At 37.6% G+C, this 22,719-nt stretch overlaps 1 protein-coding gene across 13 annotated transcripts in view; it reads right to left on the bottom strand.

Annotated features, from left to right (window-relative positions):
* PARD3B (par-3 family cell polarity regulator beta) overlaps nucleotides 1-22,719 on the bottom strand; it is a 1,164,360-nt gene that overhangs the window by 983,819 nt on the left and 157,822 nt on the right. For 12 of the 13 annotated variants that reach the window (XM_055573198.1, XM_055573199.1, XM_055573203.1 and 9 more), the window contains exon 2: nucleotides 21,427-21,528. In XM_055573198.1, coding sequence (XP_055429173.1) covers nucleotides 21,427-21,528 — 102 coding nt within the window. Of the gene's footprint in view, nucleotides 1-21,426; nucleotides 21,529-22,249; nucleotides 22,456-22,719 lie in introns of those variants that run through there. The other variant, XM_055573200.1, reaches the window with a different exon arrangement.

The following is a 22,719-nucleotide window of genomic DNA, read 5'->3' as shown; positions in this document are numbered from 1 at the left end:
TGAATCTCTCAATGCAAGTAGATGAGTAATTTTCAATTAATTCCACACTTCCTGCATTGTATTTGACCGTGTTGCACGCACTGTGCAGTTTTTCCTCCCACTTTTGTGCCGAAACAGCTTAACCTTTTATTTAAGTGTCTCTGGTCCAAAAAACATTAAAATTGGGCAGCTCTAATAAATACTACTACATAATGACTCGCTCCAGTTCTCTGCAGTAATTAGTACTCTGGTGAGGAAATGTGCCTCTAGGTTCAAAATTTTATAATGTTTTGACAGTTGGAATCTTATCAAGCATGAAATGAACCAATAAAAAATTTTTTTTGTTATCATTCTCTAAGCATTAGGAAAAAATATATTCTCAAAATGTAACAGTAGTAATCTAAGAAAAAAATAGTGACCCCCTCAGATTCAAGGGGAGGGTTTATGTAGCATTCAAATGAGGAGAAGATAAATGTAAAATCTCATAACTAAAAGCCGAGAGCAACTTCTATTTAACAGGTAAGTGCATCTCAATCACCTTGATTAGCAAAGAAAGATAATATGCATTAAAAGCTTCAAGCCAGTCAAAAATCTCACAAATACCATATTTTACTTTCTATCTTTAACTCTCTGATGATCATAGTATCTTTAATCATTTTGAATGGTTCTTCATAAGATTGTTTTCATGTGAATGTAATTTTCCTCTCAATATCCTTGCCTCCCAAAGAAAGAAAATAAGCATGACCCTGACAAGATTTCAAAAATGGGCCAGGATTTCATTTGTATCAGTAAATGTCATGTTATTACCTAAAATAACAAAAACTACAACCTCAAAGTTAATTTTTACACAAATTGAAAAGTCAAAAGCTTTAAAGGTACTAAGCATCCCTCCAAGCCCTACAAGCCCAAACATATTCTCAGTGATACCTGAATTATATTACTGGGTTGGCTAAAGGTGCATTCGGGTTGGAAAAAACTCAAACAAACCCTTTGGCCAACCCAATATTTAAAATTAAAAACTTTTATTATGAAAAGTTCTGGAGATGGATAGTAGTGATGATGGAACAACCATGTGAATATATTTAGTGCCAGGAACTACAGACTTCAGAAACAGTTAAAATGTAAATTTTGTTATGGATGTTTAACCACAATAAAAATTCTCCTTTATGAGTTAACTAACTTGAACATTAATTTCCTTACATTTTACTCTGAAACATTTATGCTTTATCTGAAGGAATTTTACATTTCCTGAATGCATGCTCTGACATCATAGTAACAGGTTCCAATGGGCCTTGTGGATATTTGACACTTATTAACTTCCTCGAATTTTTGAGATGCCAAGAAATTGTTAAAGAAATTACTAGAAATGTGTCTTTCTTTATGGCATCAAATTTACCACCATAAAATATGAATTTTCTTTATAAATTATGCAGCAATACAAGACAAGCTATGTGGTATGAAATCATGATCAACCAGTATATAGTGGTACATATGGCCAAGTCCAAAACGAAAACAATGAGTGATATTGACAGTGTGGCCTCTGAAACGAAATCTATGCTTATAAACTGGTTATTTTTTAAAGATTAAGCTAACGAGTTCTGAACTTTTAACCTATATGGGTTTCATAATTACACAGCTTGAAATCCTCATCAGAAAATCTGTCTGCTCCTGAAATTCAAATCATTTTGCAATCTTGAATAATGCATGGAAACTCTACAGAAATTAAAACATTTCATAAAAGTAAAGAAATTCACAACCTATTTTTTTTTTTTTGCAAGAGCATAAAGTAACAGAAAAAAATTAGTTGTCACTTCCTTCAACTCCCCAGCCCACCCCCTTTCCCCACACATCCCATCTCTTTAACAGAGTTTTACAAAAACTATCAATACATAATGGGTAAGGATTCATGGCACAACACCTTCTCCATGAGCTAGTGCAAAGACAATGCAGTAGAGCACTAGAAAAATACCATGAGCATGGAAAAACAAGCTCAGTGTCTAAATCACTATGGTTAAGAACTTTGGCTTTAGAGATCCGAGTTTGATACCTGACTCAGCCACAGAATGACTCTGTGACGGCGGGGCGGGATGGGGAGTGGCCAAAGTCATTTTTCTACAATAGCCTCCAATTTCTATAATTAAAATATATCTTGTTTTTAAAATTTACCTGCAGTAACTACAGTAATTATTAACCAGAATTATAGCAAAATCTGAAACAGAAAGCAAAAAGGATGTTAAAAATCCCCAAACAAGCAGAGAAAGCTATGTTGATTTTACAAATCACTCTTCAAAGAATAAACACTTAGAAAAATGATGTGTTAAGAAGTCAAAGAAAAGCATGTTACCGCACCAATTTTGTATGAAAATTACTTAATATTTATATTTGATTATGTATGCAAAAATTTATATGCCCATTTTAAAATTATGATTCCTTCTACTTGATGTGATTTCAGAAGGTTTGATGTTCTTTGTATTTTACTGTTCTAAATGTTTTTAACTTAACAAGTATTAACACTTTCAGTGGAGCCTGGTGGGCTGCCGTCTATGGGGTCGCACAGAGTCCGAAACGACTGAAGCGACTTAGCAGCAGCTTTAAGTAACTTTAGAACAAAGGAAAAAACCTACAGATGTGCGTCTTCAAAACTCCTATATCCCACCACCTATTATTTTTAAAATGCTGTTTGTCTTGACACTATCTCTGTGTCACTCACATGCATGAAAGTCACATATAAAAACTGTCTGGCCTTAGACAAATTCTTAAAGCAATTAGACTATACTTTAAACACTATAACCAAGACACTGGCATTGTCCCAAAGTAAATGGTGAGAAGTACGAAGTGGATGCCAGGTTTTATGCATGCTTGCAGATCCAGATCTAATGGACAGTGAAAGGAGATATTTTAAAACAATGATTTGGCTGGAGTATTAATCAACTAGATGTCATAATAAAAGATTGTGTGTCAAAAATTCAATCCACGGCTGCATTCCTCTCCTTATATGGAGAAACTATCAAATTGTTTAAATCTATGTTGTTTCTTTCATATAAAGTATAATACTCTTAAAATGGTGCTCAGTATAGTCTAACCATAATTATTTTCACTGTATAAACATTAAATTTTCAAATAAAGTTCCAACTAAAATTTTAAAAATCTCTAAATCCCAAATTAGGTTTATTTTTGATGATATTTAGACCGTGGGACTTTATTTTTGAATAAAAGAAACATTTTCCATTTACAAGGGAAAATACTTTGTTTTAGAAAAATCTAAGCAATATGTTGAACTAAATTACCAGGAAACAGACTTCCAAAAGTATTCATTTCAATAAATCTGATGTTCATTTTCAGTTTCTAAATTTCAATAAACTGCAAAGCTTTAAAGAACAGTACCTCAGGATGTTTAATATCCTACTTTTATTTGAATATTCATTTCAAATAACAATGTAGCAAGAAATATACAAGTTCTCAGTCTAAGTTTTCTTGAAACATGCCAACTTGATAAATTTTTTTTTTGTATGTATATACACAAAAGATACTAAAGTTTAACATAAAAACTTGGCCAACCAACCATTCCATATTTTAATGCATTATATATGAGCACAAGATACATCTCAGATTGAAGTCTCTGTCAAGTACAAAACATTTCGTCCATTATGTTCAATCATTGCAGTTAAATACTTAACTTCCTTAAATAGTAGTTTCCACTTGGGGAAGAGACATCTAAATAGTTTGAGTGTTTATGCCTTTGACACTAGGCCTCCCTAAGAAAATGTCAACATTATTTTATCATTTTTCTATGACTTTATTATTCATATTATTTTTTGCTTGTTTTATTTTGATGCTTATCATAACACTTCTTTTTGTTCCAAGTCATCAGCACACTGAATCTGCAAATTATTTTTCTAACCAGGCACATTCATTCCTCCACCTGGTCCAGCACATATTCAACTTTCTTACACATCTATGTGGACCCTTTCCCCCATTTCCCTTCAATCTTCCTAAATACACCTAAATATTCCATGTAGTCTAGGGAAAGAGGCAAGTTCTGCAGCTAGCTCAAAGAACTTTGATTTTAACTGGCATGTAGCTACTTAAGAAAAGAATGACCATGATTTAAATGTCAATAGAAAGACCGTTGTTCTTATATAACATGGATATAAAATGCATTGACTATTTCACAACACTCTCACTGCCTTAGTGATTAAAAAGAAAAATTCCCATTCTGTCCTATTTAGGGGTCCAGGCACCTTGGTAGTCTCTGGGTTGCCCTTGATACACCAAGGTACCTCTCTATAACTTGGGTAAGGGTTAGGAGGAGGAGAACCTTCCATCAGGACAAGGTCATCTCTCTCCAGATGATCTGAGAAAACCATGACAAACACCAAACATCTTCAATGCATACAGAGAGTTCAAGTATTAGCCACATTATAGTCTCATGCCACTGGAGAATTATTTAGACTGCTATACTTCACTCCAAGTTCTGGCAAATTTCTTAACCTGAGTTTTTTTAATCTGTATCAAAAACTGAAAGTATCAGTCACCCAGTTGTGTCCAAATCTTCGTGATCACACAGACTGTAGTCCACCAGGTTCTTCTGTCCACAGAATTCTCCAAGCAAGAAAACTGGAGTGGGTAGCCATTCCCTTGTCTAGGGCATCTTCCCAACCCAGGGACTGAACCCAGGTCTCCCACATTGCAGGCAGATTCTTTGCCAGCTGAGCCACCAGGGAAGCCCTTTAATCTGTATGCTTTAAATATTTGCTTCAGTTTCTTGATGTAAATATTGCATTTGTTAAAGAGAAATCCTAATATTTCAAGATTAGCACCAAATGTTTATTCCATGCTGTTAAAATAAAAATTAGGGAGACCAGTTCAAGAAAATATTCTGGGAAAGATAGACCTTGTGTTCCTTGATAATACACACAATCTACTTAACTACCTAAGTTTTAAGTATCAAAGAAAGCTCAAACCAGACTCTTTGATTTCCCTATCCCTAAGATATTAGCTGTATTTACCTTCTGAAAGAATTAGTAAAGTGGGAATTTATAAGAAACACAAATCTAATAGTTTACTATCATGAATTATTTCATTCTACGAAAAATGCAAACAGCTCAGTTCAGTCGCTCAGTTGTGTTTGACTCTGCAACCCCATGGACTGCACCATGCCAGGCTTCCCTGTCCATCACCAATTCCCAGAGCTTGCTCAAACACATGTCCTTCATGTCGGTGATGCCATCCAACCATCTTATCCTCTGTCCTCCCCTTCCTCTCTGCCTTCAGTCTTTCCCAGCATCAGGGTCGTTTTCAATGAGTCAGTTCTTCTCATGAGGGGGCCAAAGTATTGAAGCTTCAGCATCAGTCCTCCCAATGAAAATTTAGGACTGTTTTCCTTTAGGATTGACTGGTTTGATCTTCCTGCAGTCCAAGGGACTCTCAGGAGTCTTGTCCAACACCACAGTTCAAAAGCATCAATTCTTCGGCACTCAGCCTTCTTCACAGTCCAACTCTCACATCCATACATGACTACTGGAAAAACCATAGTTTTGTCTATATGGACCTTTGTCAGCAAAGTAATGTCTCTGCTTTTTAATATGCTGTCTAGGTTGGTCATAGCTTTCTTCCAAGAAGCAAGCATCTTTTAATTTCATAGCTGCAGTCACCATCTGCAATGATTTTGTAACCCAAGAAAATAAAGTCTATCACTGTTTCCATTGTTTCCCCACCTATTTGTCATGTAATTCATTTAAAATGAGATGTAATTCTCACCAAATGGAAAAATTCCCAATTAATCTTGCCTACTGAATCAAAGTCATGCAAACTAACTAACTGAAATATGCATTTTAACCTTAGGGGCTTAACTCTTTCACCAACAATTCAAAAACTTCTGAAAAGAAGGAAGCAAACAATTTAGGAGACCTATAAACTAAATTAGGACAGCTTTTCTAACATAAGATATTGGGTTGACCAAAAAGTTTATCCGGGGTTTTCTGTAACACTTAGCAGAAAAACTCAAACGAACCTTTTGGCCAACCCCACATATAGAAATAAAAGAGGAAAGAACAAATATACCCCAACCAAGTGGGAATGAGAACAGTGGGAAGATGGAGCCCAACTCCTATCATTGTGGGTGACAATTGGGAAACTTCAATCGGTGAGTCACAGAAACATACAAATGAAACAGGCTTAAATATAAAGTAATAAATGGTTCATGTAATTGGATGTCCCAATTAGAATGGACTTTAATGTTCACTAAATCCACTGGCGCAGAGGCCATGTCCTTGAAGTCCGTGGGTGCTGGGTCTCCTTCCACGATAGTTTCCCCTCATGCTGGAAGCTGGAGGATGCAGGAGTTCCAAGCCTCAGAATAGAACAGAATTCAGAGGAAACCTCTCCCAGGAGATAGAAAAGTTTTCCCAGAAGGCATCAGCATACCTCTCTCCTTGAGCAACTTTGGCACAAACAGAATCGCATTGCCCTTCTCAAAGTACAGTTGACCTTTGAAGAACAAGAGTTTGAATTGTGCTGGCCCACTTACAACCCCCACCCCATGTAAATTACAGTGAACTACAAAATCGACAATTAGTTGAATCCTTAGAAATGAAACTGGATATGAAGGTCCAACTATAGGACTTAAGAAATAGTGTACTTTGGTATCTGTGGTGGGTCTGGAATCAACCACCTGCAGGTCTGGACTATAGTCACTGGCACACAGATAAAGGCCTACCCAGACTTACCTTTTGACATGGGTGGTCACATGAGGGAGAGAGATACCTGAACAAAACTGGAGTTCCCCTGGTGGGGATGGATACTGGGTAAGCACACAACACTGCACAATAATCAGCTACATGGGCCTACCTCATATTTCTAGATTGAAATGCATGCCTCATTGGCTCATAGTTGGCCTGTAGATGCTCTAATTAAACTCCAAACCTAAAAGAATTAGTTCCTGGCAAATGTTCCTGCAACTCTTGCTTAGACAGTCTCAATAACTCAAGTTCATGCTTTATAAAGCAGCATGAACTTTATTGAAGAGCTATTCGTTATATTGAGCTGAAATGTAATTCCTTAAAACTTCAATGGCCCAGCTTCTTGTGATAGCAATAAACAAATTTAGTCCTTCTTTTCTATGATCTCCAAGATAGCTGAGGACAGTTAGCAGACTCCCTTCAGTCTTCTCAATAACATCCAAAACAGTGAAAGTGTTAATCCCTTAAGTGGTGTCTGACTCTTTGTGACCCTATGGACTGTATCTTGCCAGGATCGCCTGTCCATGGGATTCTCCATCCATGGGATTCTCCAGGCAAGAATACTGGAGTGGGTTACCATTTCCTTCTCCAGGGGATCTTCCTGACCCAGGGATTGAACCTGGGTTGCCTGCATTACAGGAGGATTCTTTTACCATCTGGCCACCATGAAGCCCAAAGAGCATCCAGGTTCAGCATTAGTAGCAACATTAGGTAATTCCAATAAGTTATCCCAGAGCTTTGTAAAATTTGTACTTAAAGGACCACATTAGGTTCATTTCAAATGGATACAGTGGCTACCCTCAGTTAGCCATCTAGAAAAGTTTTCACCCTGTTATCAATTACAAAGTATTAGATTCAACTTTTTGCCTATATCCAGCTGCATATTTCAGACTGGTGAGCTATGAGAAACATCTCAAATCATGTTATTTTTGCAGTCTCTCGGTCTGCTTATGGTTAAGTATTATGTAAATACCTGTTTCACTTGTAATGTATTTTGAATTGAGATTAATAAAGATATTAAATATGAACAGGCTTCTGTGCTATTTTGCTCCTCTGATTAAAGTCTGCACAAGGAGGCTTTCTTCTTTATTGCTAAGGAAATGTCACTTGATCCTTCCATATTGATTCATAACATCAAAAGAAGGGAAGCTAAAAAGAGAACTTAAAAAGTTAAAGCAGCAAATATAAAGTTCAGTAATCCTGCCAAAATTATTTAAGCTTCAGCATTCATGGTGGGGATGTACATTTTATCTTTAAACAGAAAATTATATACTTATAGGACTTTAAAAAGCTACAATTTAAAAAGTTTAAAGAAGTTAAATATTCTTATTTACTAAAAATTTATCTGCAGATGTTAAGTCATCTATAAATACAAATGGAATTTGGAACAAGTACCTCAGAAGTGTTATAAACGTGAATGTGATTTCAAGAGCAGCCCATTTACAATATAGCTAATTAATAATATACAGTGAATGTGAGGTCCTGGAAATAGAAAAACCAGAATTGAAAAACAACAAACATCATACAAGATTGAGAGTCTGATACAGAGCTACTCCCATGAAATTGCTGAATAGATAACATCTCCTGGTGACGCTTAAGCTTCCTGGGTCACTTGTCAGTACTGAGAATATCTCCCGGCTGGCCTGTTTCTTTTTTTTTTTTTTTTTTTTTTCTTAAATCGTGGGACTCCATGTATTCAGGTGCTTTTCTTTCCATAATTTCATCTTATTTCTTGAGATCTCTCTTCTCCTAAAAGAGACACTCCACCTCCTTCAAGGAGGCTCCAGCTCCTTTTCATTTTAAGCAATCTACTGTTAATCATTAAGAACTAAGCAGCAAACACATACACACAAATGTTATCAAAGTCCCAGAATCGTGAAAGTGCTGGGAAACTGGCATTGTACTGCAGTTTATGCCTTCCTTGTGTGTTCTTGGAAGCTCTGGTATCTTTGCTTTGTACTCATTAAATTTCTACGGGTAAATTCAATCTTCCTCCTTTCAGTACTTTGCCTCTCCCCTTCCTGTAATTCTCCCCTGTATCCTCTTTGCCAGTTAAAAAGGCCCCCTCTCCCTCATTGAACACCTCACTGGATGACAAGAAGTGAAGACTGTTTTCTTTCCACATAACCAGCCTCCCTCCTCCAAACTTCTCTCACATTCCTCTCCTCTGGTTCACTGTTCTTACATGACGGCAAGGCCCTCCCGGATTACAAGTAAACATTTGCTTAAATGCCTCCCTGTTACAGGGAATAAGGGCAAAAGTTCTATATTTGCTTGGTACAACATATTAATATTTCAAAGTGTTACCAGGTACTTACCTGCATTTGATGCTTCTACCAACTCTGTATGGTTGGTGGGACAGTAGTAGGTGATTTTTAAAATAAGAAAAGTGAGGTTGAAAGAGGTTAGAGTAATAAAATGAAAAACCTGGACTCAAATGGCTAAAGCCCTCACCCACATAACACTCCAGAATATTCCTTGAGTAAAGCTGATCTCAGCTAGATACTGGGGGCGGGGAGGTGGGGGGATGGGGGATCGACCACAATCTGATTAAATCTATACACAATGACCTATTAACAATGTGGTGTTCAACTAGCACCCAGAGGTATTTACATTTTTGAAAGAGGATGTTTTATAACTTAAGTAGCTTTGTATTGGTGTAATTTCAGGTACCTTAATGAAATTGCCATTTATACATTATATAAATCAAAATAGATGTATTTTCAAAATACTAATTATGGTCATATAACTCTTGGGCATAGATATACAAATAGCCTCAAAAGAAGCTATTGCAAGAGAGAACATTGGTCCAATAACATATGGTTAAAGGCAGGCTTCGGAAAAGGCAATGGCAACCCACTCCAGTACTCTTGCCTGGAAAATCCCATGGATGGAGAAGCCTGGTGGGCTGCAGTCCATGGGGTCGCTAAGAGTCGGACGTGACTGAGCAACTTCACTTTCAATTTTCACTTTCATGCATTGGAGAAGGAAATGGCAACCCACTCCAGTGTTCTTGCCTGGAGAATCCCAGGGATGGCGGAGCCTGGTGGGCTGCCATCTATAGGGTCGCACAGAGTCGGACACGACTGAAGTGACGCAGCAGCAGCAGCAGCAGCAAAGGCATGCTTGTAAAGGAAGAAATGCTGATTTTTTTTCTTTTAGAATTACATTTTAGCTCTAAGTAAAGATTATTATAATCTCTAGTTTCATTGCCTTTTTCCTCCAACCAAACTTGAAGTTTTACATATATGTCAAAAATTTTCTTGTGTTTTACTATTGACTGTACTCAAATGCCTAGCTAAACTAACAGCACTATCAAGTTTGACCATTTCTTTCCAACTCCCAGTGAAACCTTTGTATCACAGATGTGTGCAAGCATGCTCAGGGCAAAATGCTCAGGGCAAGTGTATATGTACCCCCCCCCCCCCCACACACACACACACACATCTGTGCACAGATTCTCTTTCTTTCACTCCCACTCACACACATTATCATTGCCAACTAAGTAAATTGCAGAAGGCATCAGGGAGAATGTATTGGACACAGGCATCACCTGGATTACTTTGCTTTACATTACTGTCTCCCAACACCATTTGTCTTTGCCATTGTAAGGTCACAAAGGCATCGATTCCAAAGTGCTCCTCTGAGGTTGGAACGTGCCTACAAACTGCATCATGATAAAAAATTTAAAAGACACAACGTAGTTAAGTGGAAGGAAAAAGATGGACAATTAAACCTTCAGTTCCAGTTATAACTATCACTAACTGAAACCAAGCCACAGGTAAGAAGTCCAGGTGTTATATATATGAAAAGACTATCCCAATCCTAAAGGAGTATACAAGACATTTGGAGAGACAAAACTAAGACTTAAGAAGTTAAACCATAATAAAATTCAGGATTTGAAAAAGGCAATTGATAAGTGTTATAAAGCGATAATATATTTTTAAAAGACTACTTAATGATTTCTATAAAATTACAGAGTGACAGAGAATTTATTCAGGATTATGATAGTCTGAAAACAAGCTAGAAAAAACTGCAATCTGACCTGGATCTTGAAAGATAGCAAAGAATCGAGCAGCAGGAATACACATTATTTACATGTATAAAGTACATCCTAATTTCCACTGTATTTTCATATAAAATTTCTCAATCTTCCCAAAGACACTGTGAAAACATTATCATTAATCATTCATTTTATCAAGGAAAAAAAAAACCCTAGCATTTAGAGTAGTTAAATGGTTTGCTCAAGACCAGAAAACTCATACATACTTATTCACTCACTCATTCTATTCTACTCCACAACCACCTCAGCAGTTATGAAATGCCAGGCACCTGGTACACAGCAGTGAACAAAGACCCTTTCTTCATGGAGCTTTCATTCTATAATATACTGAATGAATCCTGGATAAGCAGGAAGTAGGGACAAGTACACTCCAGACAAGTGAAACGTTAAGCAAGCTATGGAGCAAAAAAGCACGTGGTACCTGAGAATAGTCACTATAGTTTCATTCTTTTTGAGGTTTGAGAAGGTTGAGTTTGAGAAAAATAGTTTGGAAACGTTCTGAGTTCTCTAAATATAATGTATGGCCATGAGCTTTAACCTTGATTTTGTAAACACTGGAAGCAATGGCACCCCTTAGGCAATACTTTAGGAATAAGATAATCTACCTTAATAATAGTAGTAGGTTAATGATAATAACACTTATTGATAACTCAGCACAAGCCAGGTACTTTCGTAAACACTTCATGTATTAACTTGTAAAATTAGCACTTATTTTAGCTCCAAATGTCCAAGAGGAAACTATGGACAAGAAGGTTAAGTAAGTTGCCCAAAGCCAAAAGAGACAGCAGAGCCAAGAGATGAACTGACTCTGCCTTGCAGAATGCATGCTCGCAGCCACTTTGTGTCTCAGTGCATCTGTGGCAAAGAACACTTGAGGGGCATGAAGGGCAAAAAAAGACTACCAATTCCTTATCAACTAAGTTAACCCTGCATGACATTTTATTTTAAATTTAAAAGCTGTAGAAATGGAAAGAGGGGAACAGATAAATAAATTAGGTTCAAAGAAAAAATTGGATTAAATATTTTTAAAATAACTGCAAGTACAAGTACAAGCCTGGAAGAAAGAGTAGGAGAAGATGCTCCTACTGACAGGAATAAAGAAGTTGGTGGAGGAAACCAACTCGGTGTGGGAAATTCAGCAGTTTTGATCCACACCAGATGCTATCAGGATCCCAGAGAGGAAAGGCAGAAATGGACTCAGGAAAGAAATAAGCTGGAAATATGGAGCCCTGTAAATTATCCTTGGTTCAGATCAATCTCCTTTGGAAAATGATGGGGTTAAGGTACATGATTATTGAGGTCTCTTTTGCTTCTATGATTCTGTAACTTTGTAATTCTATAAGCAGAGAGCACTCTTTAAAAGATTAAGATGAAATTTTTTGGTCAAGATAATCCTTTTGGGCTTCTGCACTTATTTCTGAAACATTCTCCAAACTTCCTCGCAAATGCACTTTCAAAACATCAACAACTGTTGAATCAAAGAAACACAACCTCCCACAACCATATTCTGACTTCTTAATAGTCAAGGGCTTAAAATAGGTGTTTCTCTTTGAAATGGATTCTTATAGACAAAATTAGAACTCAACAATAATATAGGACATTTTTTTTAAGGAGTATACCTTAATTTAGCATTCCCTATCCCCAGAAAAATACAATATATCTCATAAATTCTTCACCTACATATAGAAAAAGTTATACTTTATCACCACCAGCCAATAAATGTGCAACCAGTGAAAAGGAAGTCTAAATCATTTTACAAATCCAAAAATTTTGCTTCAGCCTTAAAACTTACGAAACCATATATAAATATCAGTATGGTTGGTAACCATGAAAAAAATGACAATCACTAGTTGAAATATAAACCGTGATTGTATTAGCCATGACTGTGCCTCTGAGTTGTGCTAGAAATACAGTGAAAATACATCATCAGGAAATATCTCCTGTGAGTTGGTTTCTGCGTAGCTGGGGACTCCACTAGAGGGCAACAAAGCGCGCTCAGAAAGCAATCTGGGCTTCAGGACTGAGTGTCTGGTTTTAGGTCACGAGTTCACTATGCAAGTCAGTCTCCAGTTCAAAACCACATTAGAACCCTGAATGCTTCTTGGTTTATCACACAAGAAGTCTTGATAAAAGAATTCGCATTTTAATATAAGTCATATTGGCATTTTCATTCCCCAAATAATATTAATCTAAATGCTTTTTCATAAAAAAAATCTTCCTATAAAACTTAGTGTAATGACTGTTAAACTAATTTTAAAAGGGTTTTTAAAAAGTTAAAATGCACTATAAAACAGTTTGATATTTCAGTTTTTTAAATATTTAATGTTTAAATCAAAACACACAGGTAAATACTGCACTAACAACACTATTAAAATCTTACTATTATTGTTATCAGTTAAACTGGGAAGTTCATCTTTCAGTGTCACATATTTTTGCCTTTTCATACTGTACACTGGGTTCAGAGAATGCACTGGTCATAGAAAACACCTTATTTCAACAACACAAGAGAAGAATCTACACATGGACATCACCAGACGGTAAATACTGAAATAAGATCGATTATATTCAGTTCAGTCGCTCAGTCGTGTCTAACACTTTGCGACCCCATGAATCGCTGCACGCCAGGCCTCCCTGAACATCACCAACTCCCAGAGTTTACCCAAACTCACGTCCATTGAGTCGGTGATGCCATCCAACCATCTCATCCTCTGTCATCCCCTTCTCCTCCTGCCCCCAATCTCTCCCACCATCAGGGTCTTATCCAATGGGTCAACTCTTCGCATGAGGTGGCCAAAGTATTGGAGTTTCAGCTTCAGCATCAGTCCTTCCAATGAACACCCAGGACTGATCTCCTTTAGGATAGACTGGTTGGATCTCCTTGCAGTCCAAGGGACTCTCAAGAGTCTTCTCCAACACCACAGTTCAAAAGCATCAATTCTTCAGCACTCAGCTTTCTTCACAGTCCAGCTCTCACATCCATACATGACCACTGGAAAAACCATAACCTTGACTAGATGGACCTTTGTTGGCAAAGTAATGTCTCTGGTTTTTAATATGCTATCAAGGTTGGTCATAACTTTCCTTTCAAGGAGTAAGCGTCTTTTAATTTCATGGCTGCATTCACCATCTGCAGTGATTTTGGAGCCCCAAAAAATAAAATCTGACACTGTTTCCACTGTTTCCCCATCTATTTCCCATGAAGTGATGGGACCAGATGCCATGATCTTTGTTTTCTGAATGTTAGCTTTAAGCCAACTTTTTCACTCTCCACTTTCACTTTCATCAAGAGGCTTTTTAGTTCCTCTTCACTTTCTGCCATAAGGGCGGTGTCATCTGCATAGCTAAGGTTATTGATATTTCTCCCGGCAATCTTGATTCCAGCTTGTGCTTCTTCCAGCCCAGTGTTTCTCATGATATACTCTGCATATAAGTTAAATAAGCAGGGTGACAATATACAGTCTTGACATACTCCTTTTCCTATTTGGAACCAGTCTGTTCCATGTCCAGTTCTAACTGTTGCTTCCTGACCTGTATACGGTTTCTCAATAGGCAGGTCAAGTGGTCTTGCTATTCCCATCTCTTCCAGAATTTTCCACAGTTTATTGTGATCCACACATCCAAAGGCTTTGGCATGGTTAACAAAGCAGAAATGGTTGTTTTTCTGGAACTCTCTTCCTTTTTCCATGATTCAGCGGATGTTGGCAATTTGATCTCTGGTTCCTCTGCCTTTTCTAAAACCAGCTTGTGATTATATTATTTGCAGCCAAAGATGGAGACGCTCTATACAGTCAGCAAAAACAAGACCGGGAACTGACTGTGGCTCAGATCATGAAGTCATTATTGCCAAATTGAGACTGAAATTGAAGAAAGTAGGGAAAACCACTCGGAGAAGGCAATGGCACCCCACTCCAGTACTCTTGCCTGGAAAATCCCATGGATGGAGGAGCCTGGTAGGCTGCAGTCCATGGGGTCGCTAAGAGTCGGACACGACGAGTGACTTCACTTTCACTTTTCACTTTCATGCATTGGAGAAGGAAATGGCAACCCACTCCAGTGTTCTTGCCCGGAGAATCCCAGAGACGGGGGATCCTGGTGGGCTGCCGTCTCTGGGGTCACACAGAGTCGGACACGACTGAAGCGACTTAGCAGCAGCAGCAGCAGCAGGGAAAACCACTAGACCATTCAGTTATGACATAAATCAAATCCCTTATGATTGTACAGTGGAAATGACAAGCAGATTCAAGAGATTAGGTCTCATAGAGAGAGTGCCTGAAGAACTATGGACAGAAGTTTGTTACATTGTACAGGAGGCAGTGATCAAGATCATCCCCGAGAAAAAGAAATGCAAAAAGGCAAAACATTTGTCTGAGGAGGCCTTACAAATAGCTGTGAAAAGAAGAGAAGTGAAAGGCAAAGGAGAAAAGGAAAGATATACCATCTGAATGCAGAGTTCCCAAGAATAGCAAGGAGAGATAAGAAAGCCTTCCTCAGTGATCAATGCAAAGAAATAGAGGAAAACAATACAATGGGAAAGACTAGAGATCTCTCCAAGAAAATTAGAGATACCAAGGGAACATTTCATGCAAAGATAGGCTCGATAAAGGACAGAAGTGGTATGGACCTAACAGAAGTTGAAGATATTAAGAAGAGGGGGCAAGAACAGAAGAACTATACAAAAAACACCTTTATCACCCAGATAACCACGATGGTTTGATCACTCACCTAGAGACAGACATCCTGGAATGTGAAGTCAAGTGGGCCTTAGGAAGCATCACTATGAACAAAGCTAGTGGAGGTGATGGAATTCCCGTTGAGCTATTTCAAATCCTAAAAGATGATGCTGTGAAAGCGCTGCACTCAGTATGCCAGCAAATCTGGAAAACTCAGCAGTGTCCACAGGACTGGAAAAGGTCACTTTCATTCCAATCCCAAAGAAAGGCAATGCCAAAGAATGTTCAAACTACCACACAATTGCACTCATCTCACACGCTAGTAAAGTAATGCCCCAAACTCTCCAAGCCAGGTTTCAACAGTATGTGAATTGTGAACTTCCAGATGTTCAATCTGGATTTTAAAAAGGCAGAGGAACCAGAGATCAAATTGCCAACATCTGTTGGATCATTGAAAAAGCAAGAGTGTTCCAGAAAAACATCTACATCTGCTTTATTGACTATGCCAAAGCCTTTGACTATGTGGATCACAACAAACTGTGGATCACAACAAACTGTGGAAAATTCTGGAAGAGATGGGAATACCAAACCACCTGACCTCCTGAGAAATCTGTATGCAGGTCAAGAAGCAACAGTTAGAACTGGACATGGAACAACAGACTGGTTCCAAATCAGGGAAGGAGTAAGTTCAGGCTGTATATTGTGACCCTGATTATTTAACTTATATGCAGAGTACATCATGCAAAATGCTGGGCTAGATGAAGCACAAGCTGGAATCAAGATTGACAGAAGAAATATCAATAACCTCAGATATGCAGATGACAGCACCGTTAAGGCAGAAAGTAAAGAAGAACTAAAGAGCCTCTTGATGAAAGTGAAAGAGGAGAGTGAAAAAGTTAGCTTAAACATTCAGAAAACTAAGATCATGGCTCTGGTCGCATCACTTCATGGCAAATAGGTAGGGAAACAGTGACACACTTTATTTTTTTCAGCTCCAAAATCACTGCAGATGGTGACTGCAGCCATGAAATTAAAAGATGTTTGCTCCTTGGAAGAAAAGCTATGACCAACCTAGACAGCATATTAAAAAGCAAAGACATTACTTTGCTGACAAAAGTTCATCTAGTTAAAGCTATGGTTTTTCCAGCAGTCATGTATGGATGTGAGAGTTGGATTATAAAGAAAGCTGAACACCGAATAATTGATGCTTTTGAACTGTGGTGTTTGAGAGTCCCTTGGATGGCAGGGAGATCAAACCAGTCCATCCTAAAGGAAATCAGTCCTGAAGATGCATTGGAAGAACTGATGCTAAAGCTGAAACTCCAATACTTTGGCCACTTGGTGGGAAGAACTGACTCATGGAAAAGACCATGATGCTGGAAAAGATCAAAGGCAGGAGGAGAAGGGGACAACAGAGGATGAGATGTTTGGATAGCATCACTGACAAGATGGACATGAGTTTGAGCAAGCTTCGGAAATTGCTTATGGACAGCAAAGCTTGGCATGCTCCAGTCCATGGGGTCTCAAAGATTCACAGTTGACTGAGCGACTGAACTGAACAGTTATCCTTTGAATGCTTAACTATATTCCATACTGGACTTAAAACTTTTTATAATTTATATAGTTTTCCTATACTGACCCTGAAAAACTTTTATATACATTTTATAAAGGGGTAAATCAAGACTAAGACATGAAAAAACATATCCAAGCATATACAACTAACAAGGGATAAAGTTGAACTGAAACTATAGTATCTGAGGACCAGATTTCCTGGGTGATTCAGGGAGCCAACCCACCCCTGGTGGAGTCCAGAAGAACTACTCGCATCTTTCCAGAATGAATCCCTATGATAGTCAAAGATAGAAACATTCTCCCTATATACCTTATCACATAGTATAATTATACTTTTGTATATGTAATAAAACCATGGCAGTATTCCAGTTTACATGATATAAGTTATACATTTGCATATTTTCCTTGTCCTACAGCATCTTAAAAGTCAAAGTAGTATGAAACTTGAGAACCATTATCACTTTAAAAGTTTAAAATAGAGTAAAAGACAATGCATCAATGTCTTATTGCTGCCATAACAAATCACCTCAAACAGTGAATTCAAACAAGACAAATTCATCTTAGAGTTCTGGGGGTGAGAAGTCTGAAATGGGCTCAGTGGTCTAAAATCAAGCTGTGAGCAGGGCTCTACTCCTTCTGGAGACATGCCTTTTCCAGCTCCTGGAAGCTGTCTACATTCTATGGCTGTATTTTCAAATCACACATTGGCCAGTTGACACTTTCTCATACTGTCTCTCTCTAACCCTGACTGTCCTGCCTTCCTCTTCTATATATAAGGATCCTTATGTTTACATATAGCCCACCCAAAAAACCCAAGACAATCTCTTCATTTTAAGGTCTCTCACTTAATTAAATCTGCTATGTAAGAGATACTCACAAGTTCTGAGCATTAGGACATAGACATCTCTGGGGGCCCTGCCCACCTCAGATAGCACAGTACATAGTGTCCTGCATATGGTGTACATTATATATGCGAATTGCACATAGACTACAGATGCATTCCATAAATCCATTTAGAATTAAACTTGTAACTGGATTGAATTGTCCAGGTCCTGGGAAAGGAGGTACAAGAGAAAGTAACAAAGGTAAAACTGGCAGACCTCTGTAGTAAACCAGATGCAGGCTGCAGGCACAGAGAGTTGGAGTTAACTGTACATGCACAGCATACTAGTTTTGAATTCATCCTGCTACTCTCCATAATTCCATTCCATATCTTTTCTTAACAATGGCAGTAACTGTGTAAAAGCAAATTCATGCTTACTTATGATTGATGAATTTTCATAGTTAGAAATCATAGACACAAACACCCAACACACTGCCTTAGCATACTGCAGAAGAAAAAAAGAGAGTGTGGAGATTTAAACTCTCGGTTCCAGAGGCTGAATCTGCCATTACTGCATGTGTGAGCTTCGGCAAGTGATTCAATTTCTGTGAATTGTTCTTAGAAATTAAAAATGAGGATAACGCATAGCTTCCCTGGGTCAGAGAGTCCCTAGGTCAGGAAGATCCCCTAAAGAAGGGAACGGCTACCCACGCCAGTATTCTGGCCTGGAGAATTCCACAGAAAGAGGAGCCTGGTGAGCTACAGTTCATGGGGAAGCAAAGAGTCGGACACAAATGAACAGCTAACACTTTCACTTTTACACAAATACTAGTTATCATAAGACTCAAAATTCCAAAGCTGCTCCAATAGTATTTTGACAAAATATAGGCTAGAAATAGTGCAAAAGAGCAAAAACTTGGTTCTCCTGGGAAGTGATTTTAATGGGAAATCAAGTTTAAAATAAAATAAAACCTCCCAAAGAGATATCATATATGTATTATGCACTGTGTTGGGCAAAGGAATAACAGAAGACCAAAGACAAACCACTTAGGGTACCAGAAATTTTGAAAGTCATGACTTTATAAAATCAATTAAAATCTATTAGCTTCCCGACTGATTTTTAAGTAGAATACCACTTAACCTCTAATTTCTACTTAAGTGTACTGGATGGCTCTTTCATACACTACATTAACAGCTTCAGTCTTTCCTGTTTTCCAATTCTAAATTTCTGTTTTTCCTATGTCACCCTTTCCAGTTAGGCCATCAGTGGTTCCTAATGCCATTTCTCAACTGTGGTCAGTCTTTCCTTGAGCTGAGAAGTGTGGGCTAGAGCACAGCAATTACATATATCCACCCATGTTTGTTTGGGCTTCCTTCTCTATATACTCTAAATGTAAGAGATGACTAGGTAATCAACTTGAAAAACAGTAGAACTGCAGTTTTATTCAAGCTCAGTACTGTCTCAAGGGATCTTGGGTGAGTTTGAAACGTCATTAAAATATCCACAAATAACATTTATAAATACTGCTTAATCTAAAATGACAGAAAGGAAAGGTTAAAAAGTCTGGCAGAGACTTCTTTCCACACTGGACAACTGGGTTGTAAGGAAATTTTAAGATTGCAGAGAGAATGTCAGAAAGAAAAAATAATAATGCTGTCTTTTTCACTTCTATAATTTTTTAAAAAAGAAAAGGGAGTACAATTATTTCTGGCAATATCAAAAGTGTAAATTTTCATGAACTCTGCAGAAAAATAACAATTAGGTTTCACATATCAGTGTTAAAGTAGATTAAAGGAATGAGTAAAACTTGTACCCAAATAGTGCTAATTCTTTGCTGGGATTTTAACTGGTTATCTCACTTTTCTACTTTATTTAGTAATGGTGATGGAGTCCTTTTAAAACAGATTATAAAGTGGTTTATATGTCTAGCAAATGGATTATGGTTTAAAAGTGCAATGCCAAGATAGTTAAAAACAATTCTCGAAAAGGAAGGAGGTCCACAGGACAAATGATTTCCCTGCATGGCTCATGGGCTCACCCCACCTGTAATGAGCTCCTGGATGAGGCTGAGGTGAGACATTTTCTTCTGGCTCTTCTTAAACTTGCCGCATTTCAGCTTTTCATTTTAATACAGAGGACATCAGTGAAATTTGAAATGGGAAGACCTTTTTCATTAATAAACCACCCAAATATCTAGAGTATTTGGAAAGAAGAAAGCAGATGTAGAGAAGAAACAAAGTAAAAAAGGGGGAAAACAGAAGTGAAAATCCTCTTGTGTGTCAAGGTAAATACCACTTTATTATTTACCATGAGACCAAACAATAAGAAGTATGCATCAAAATCACATACAGCAAGAGTCAGCTGTGCAGAAAAAAGGTTTTTTTGCCCAAATTCAAAAGTGTTATTTGAGAATCAAGTCTGGATAAAATAGTATACCAGATATTATTAATACAAGAAACAAAAAGGACTTAAAATCTCTCAGTCCATGTCCTCTAGGAGCTTAACAATCATTTAGGGAGATAAGTTTCATATGAAACAGCTAATTAAAATGCAAAGCAAAAGAGGGTCGAAAGACAACAGAAAACAGGGAAAATAAATGCATATAATGTGTGCAAAGGCTAATGTAAATTTCAACAGGACAAAAAATCTTATGGAAAAGGAAAATGCAAATGTAATATAAGTTCAATAAAGCAGTTATTTATATTCCAGTCCAGTTGATTAAAACACACAGACACCCCTACCCTTGGCATAAAAACAATCCAGAGAAACATGTTTACAGACTTCAATTAGCCTAGTACTAACAGCACTAAGGATGCACAGCAGAAGAAAATTCGAAGTAAGGATCTTAGGGAAAGCTGCAGTTCAATTCTGAACACATTAGCCATTAATCACAGGAGTCCAACACAGATATAGTAAAAAATAAATAATTTTTCACAGCAGCAAGCCAGCATATCCCATTTGAATAGTTTATACCTTTTTCAGTTTAGCATCAGAAGAATCATCCCATTAAAAGAAGATATTTGCAGTGGGATTATTTCCACATATGTGGCAAAACATGTTTAAACTTTTTGAAAGATTCAAGTCAGTGTTTTTCACTTTAGCAATAAAGACAAAGACTACCACTCAAGATAGTTGCTGCCAGCTACCTTAAGAACAATCTTCACCATAGTTCTTCATAAGACTTTGCTCCCCATTGCAGGCTCTCCTTTGAACCACATGCAAATCCCAAGCATTAAGTTGAATATTTAGCAAAGGCCACAAATAAACTTCAGAGCCCGCAATGACAATGAGAATAGCAACAGCTTCAGAGCCTGACACTAATTTACTGAGGCATATCAGGAACTCTTGGGAATGAAGTGTCTGCTAATTAGGCCACCATGAACAGATTCCCAAACCTTGACAAAGTTTTTCCAAGCATCTGATGATGAACTTTGATTTATGGGCTGTCTAGGTAAAAATTGAACAGATGGTACCTTTTAACAATAATTGACACCTGAGTTTGTTAAGGATCTCAGTCTCTAGGAAAACATGTGGCTCTATAGAGGAAAACGACATAGAACACTTTTCGAGTCATCTACCTTATCTTTGTCTTCAACAACATCTGCCAAGACATCATCTGGATCCAGGATTCCTCCATCTGTGTATTCTAAGTGATGAATCTTCACCCAGTAGGCAGGATCCTGTGGGAGAACAACCAAGAACTTTCATAACTAAAGCTTTTTTTAATAATAAAAGGTAGAATACATTTTAATTTTAAAAATAAATTGACTCATTAAAAATACACTCTAGCCAATAATAAAACTTTTAAACACCTAACACAAATGTTATCTGTTTACCTGTATATTTGTGGCAAGATTATCCTGTTTAAGCCAGTAAATCAAAGTATACATGTTTTAACAGTTTTCCAGGAAGTTATAAATGGCAATGGAAAAATAAGATGCCCTAGCCATTTATACAGCATATTCAAGGAATTTTGAATAACCTTTGATTTAGGTAATACCCAGGGCTTCCCTGGTGGCTCAGACGGTAAAGAATCGCCTGCAATGCAGGAGACCTAGGTTCGATTCCTGGGTTGGGAAGATCCTCTGGAAAAGGGAATGGCTACGCACTCCAATACTCTTGCCTGGGAAATCCCATGGACAGAGTATCCTGGTGGGCTACAGTCCACGGGGTCACAAAGAGTCAGACACGACTGAGCAACTAATACTAGGTAATCCCAAGAATAATCAGGAAAAGAAAGATCTTCTCAAAAGTACTTTCTGAAACTGAGATCCTAAAGCTGTAGGAAAAAATCAAAAGTTAGACATCTGTGATGGTAATAGCTATCATCTCAGGTACACAATTGCAATGAGATGACCAAAATCCTTTTCAACTTTTCACATCTCTGTGCTGTGCACATACCCTCAACTCTGAAACTGGCAATGGCATCTGAAACAAGAGCTCCAGCACTGATTTTCAATCCCTGAAGCATGGGAGAAACCAGAACCATGTTCACAGTCAAATGCAGGTAGGAGTGCTCGCTGAATTGGGGTGGTGATTTAGGAGATTTCCAAGTATTGTTTTTATAAAAAATTGCTTCAGACTGTAAGGCTTCAGGAATTACTTTCCCAATTGGATATGTAGCTAGACACTCTGCTCAGATTCATGTCCGTTACTTCTATACCACTTTTTTCTGGAAATGATATAGTAGTTATCCGTTATAATGATAAGAACAAGAACCAATGAATAAAGAAAAACATTAATAAATAGTTTTTACCAAAATACTCAAGGCATAATCAATTTGGTTCTGTGATGCTTAGAAAGGCCCTCAGTGTGGGTAACTTTTGAGCTATGAGCACCTAGTATCTGCTAAAGAAATGGATACCAGTTTG

Source organism: Bubalus kerabau, chromosome 3 (assembly GCF_029407905.1).
Source record: "Bubalus kerabau isolate K-KA32 ecotype Philippines breed swamp buffalo chromosome 3, PCC_UOA_SB_1v2, whole genome shotgun sequence".
NCBI lineage: Eukaryota > Metazoa > Chordata > Mammalia > Artiodactyla > Bovidae > Bubalus > Bubalus kerabau.
The sequence above is the reverse complement of the archived record's forward strand: the minus strand, read 5'-3'. Positions and strand labels throughout refer to the sequence as shown.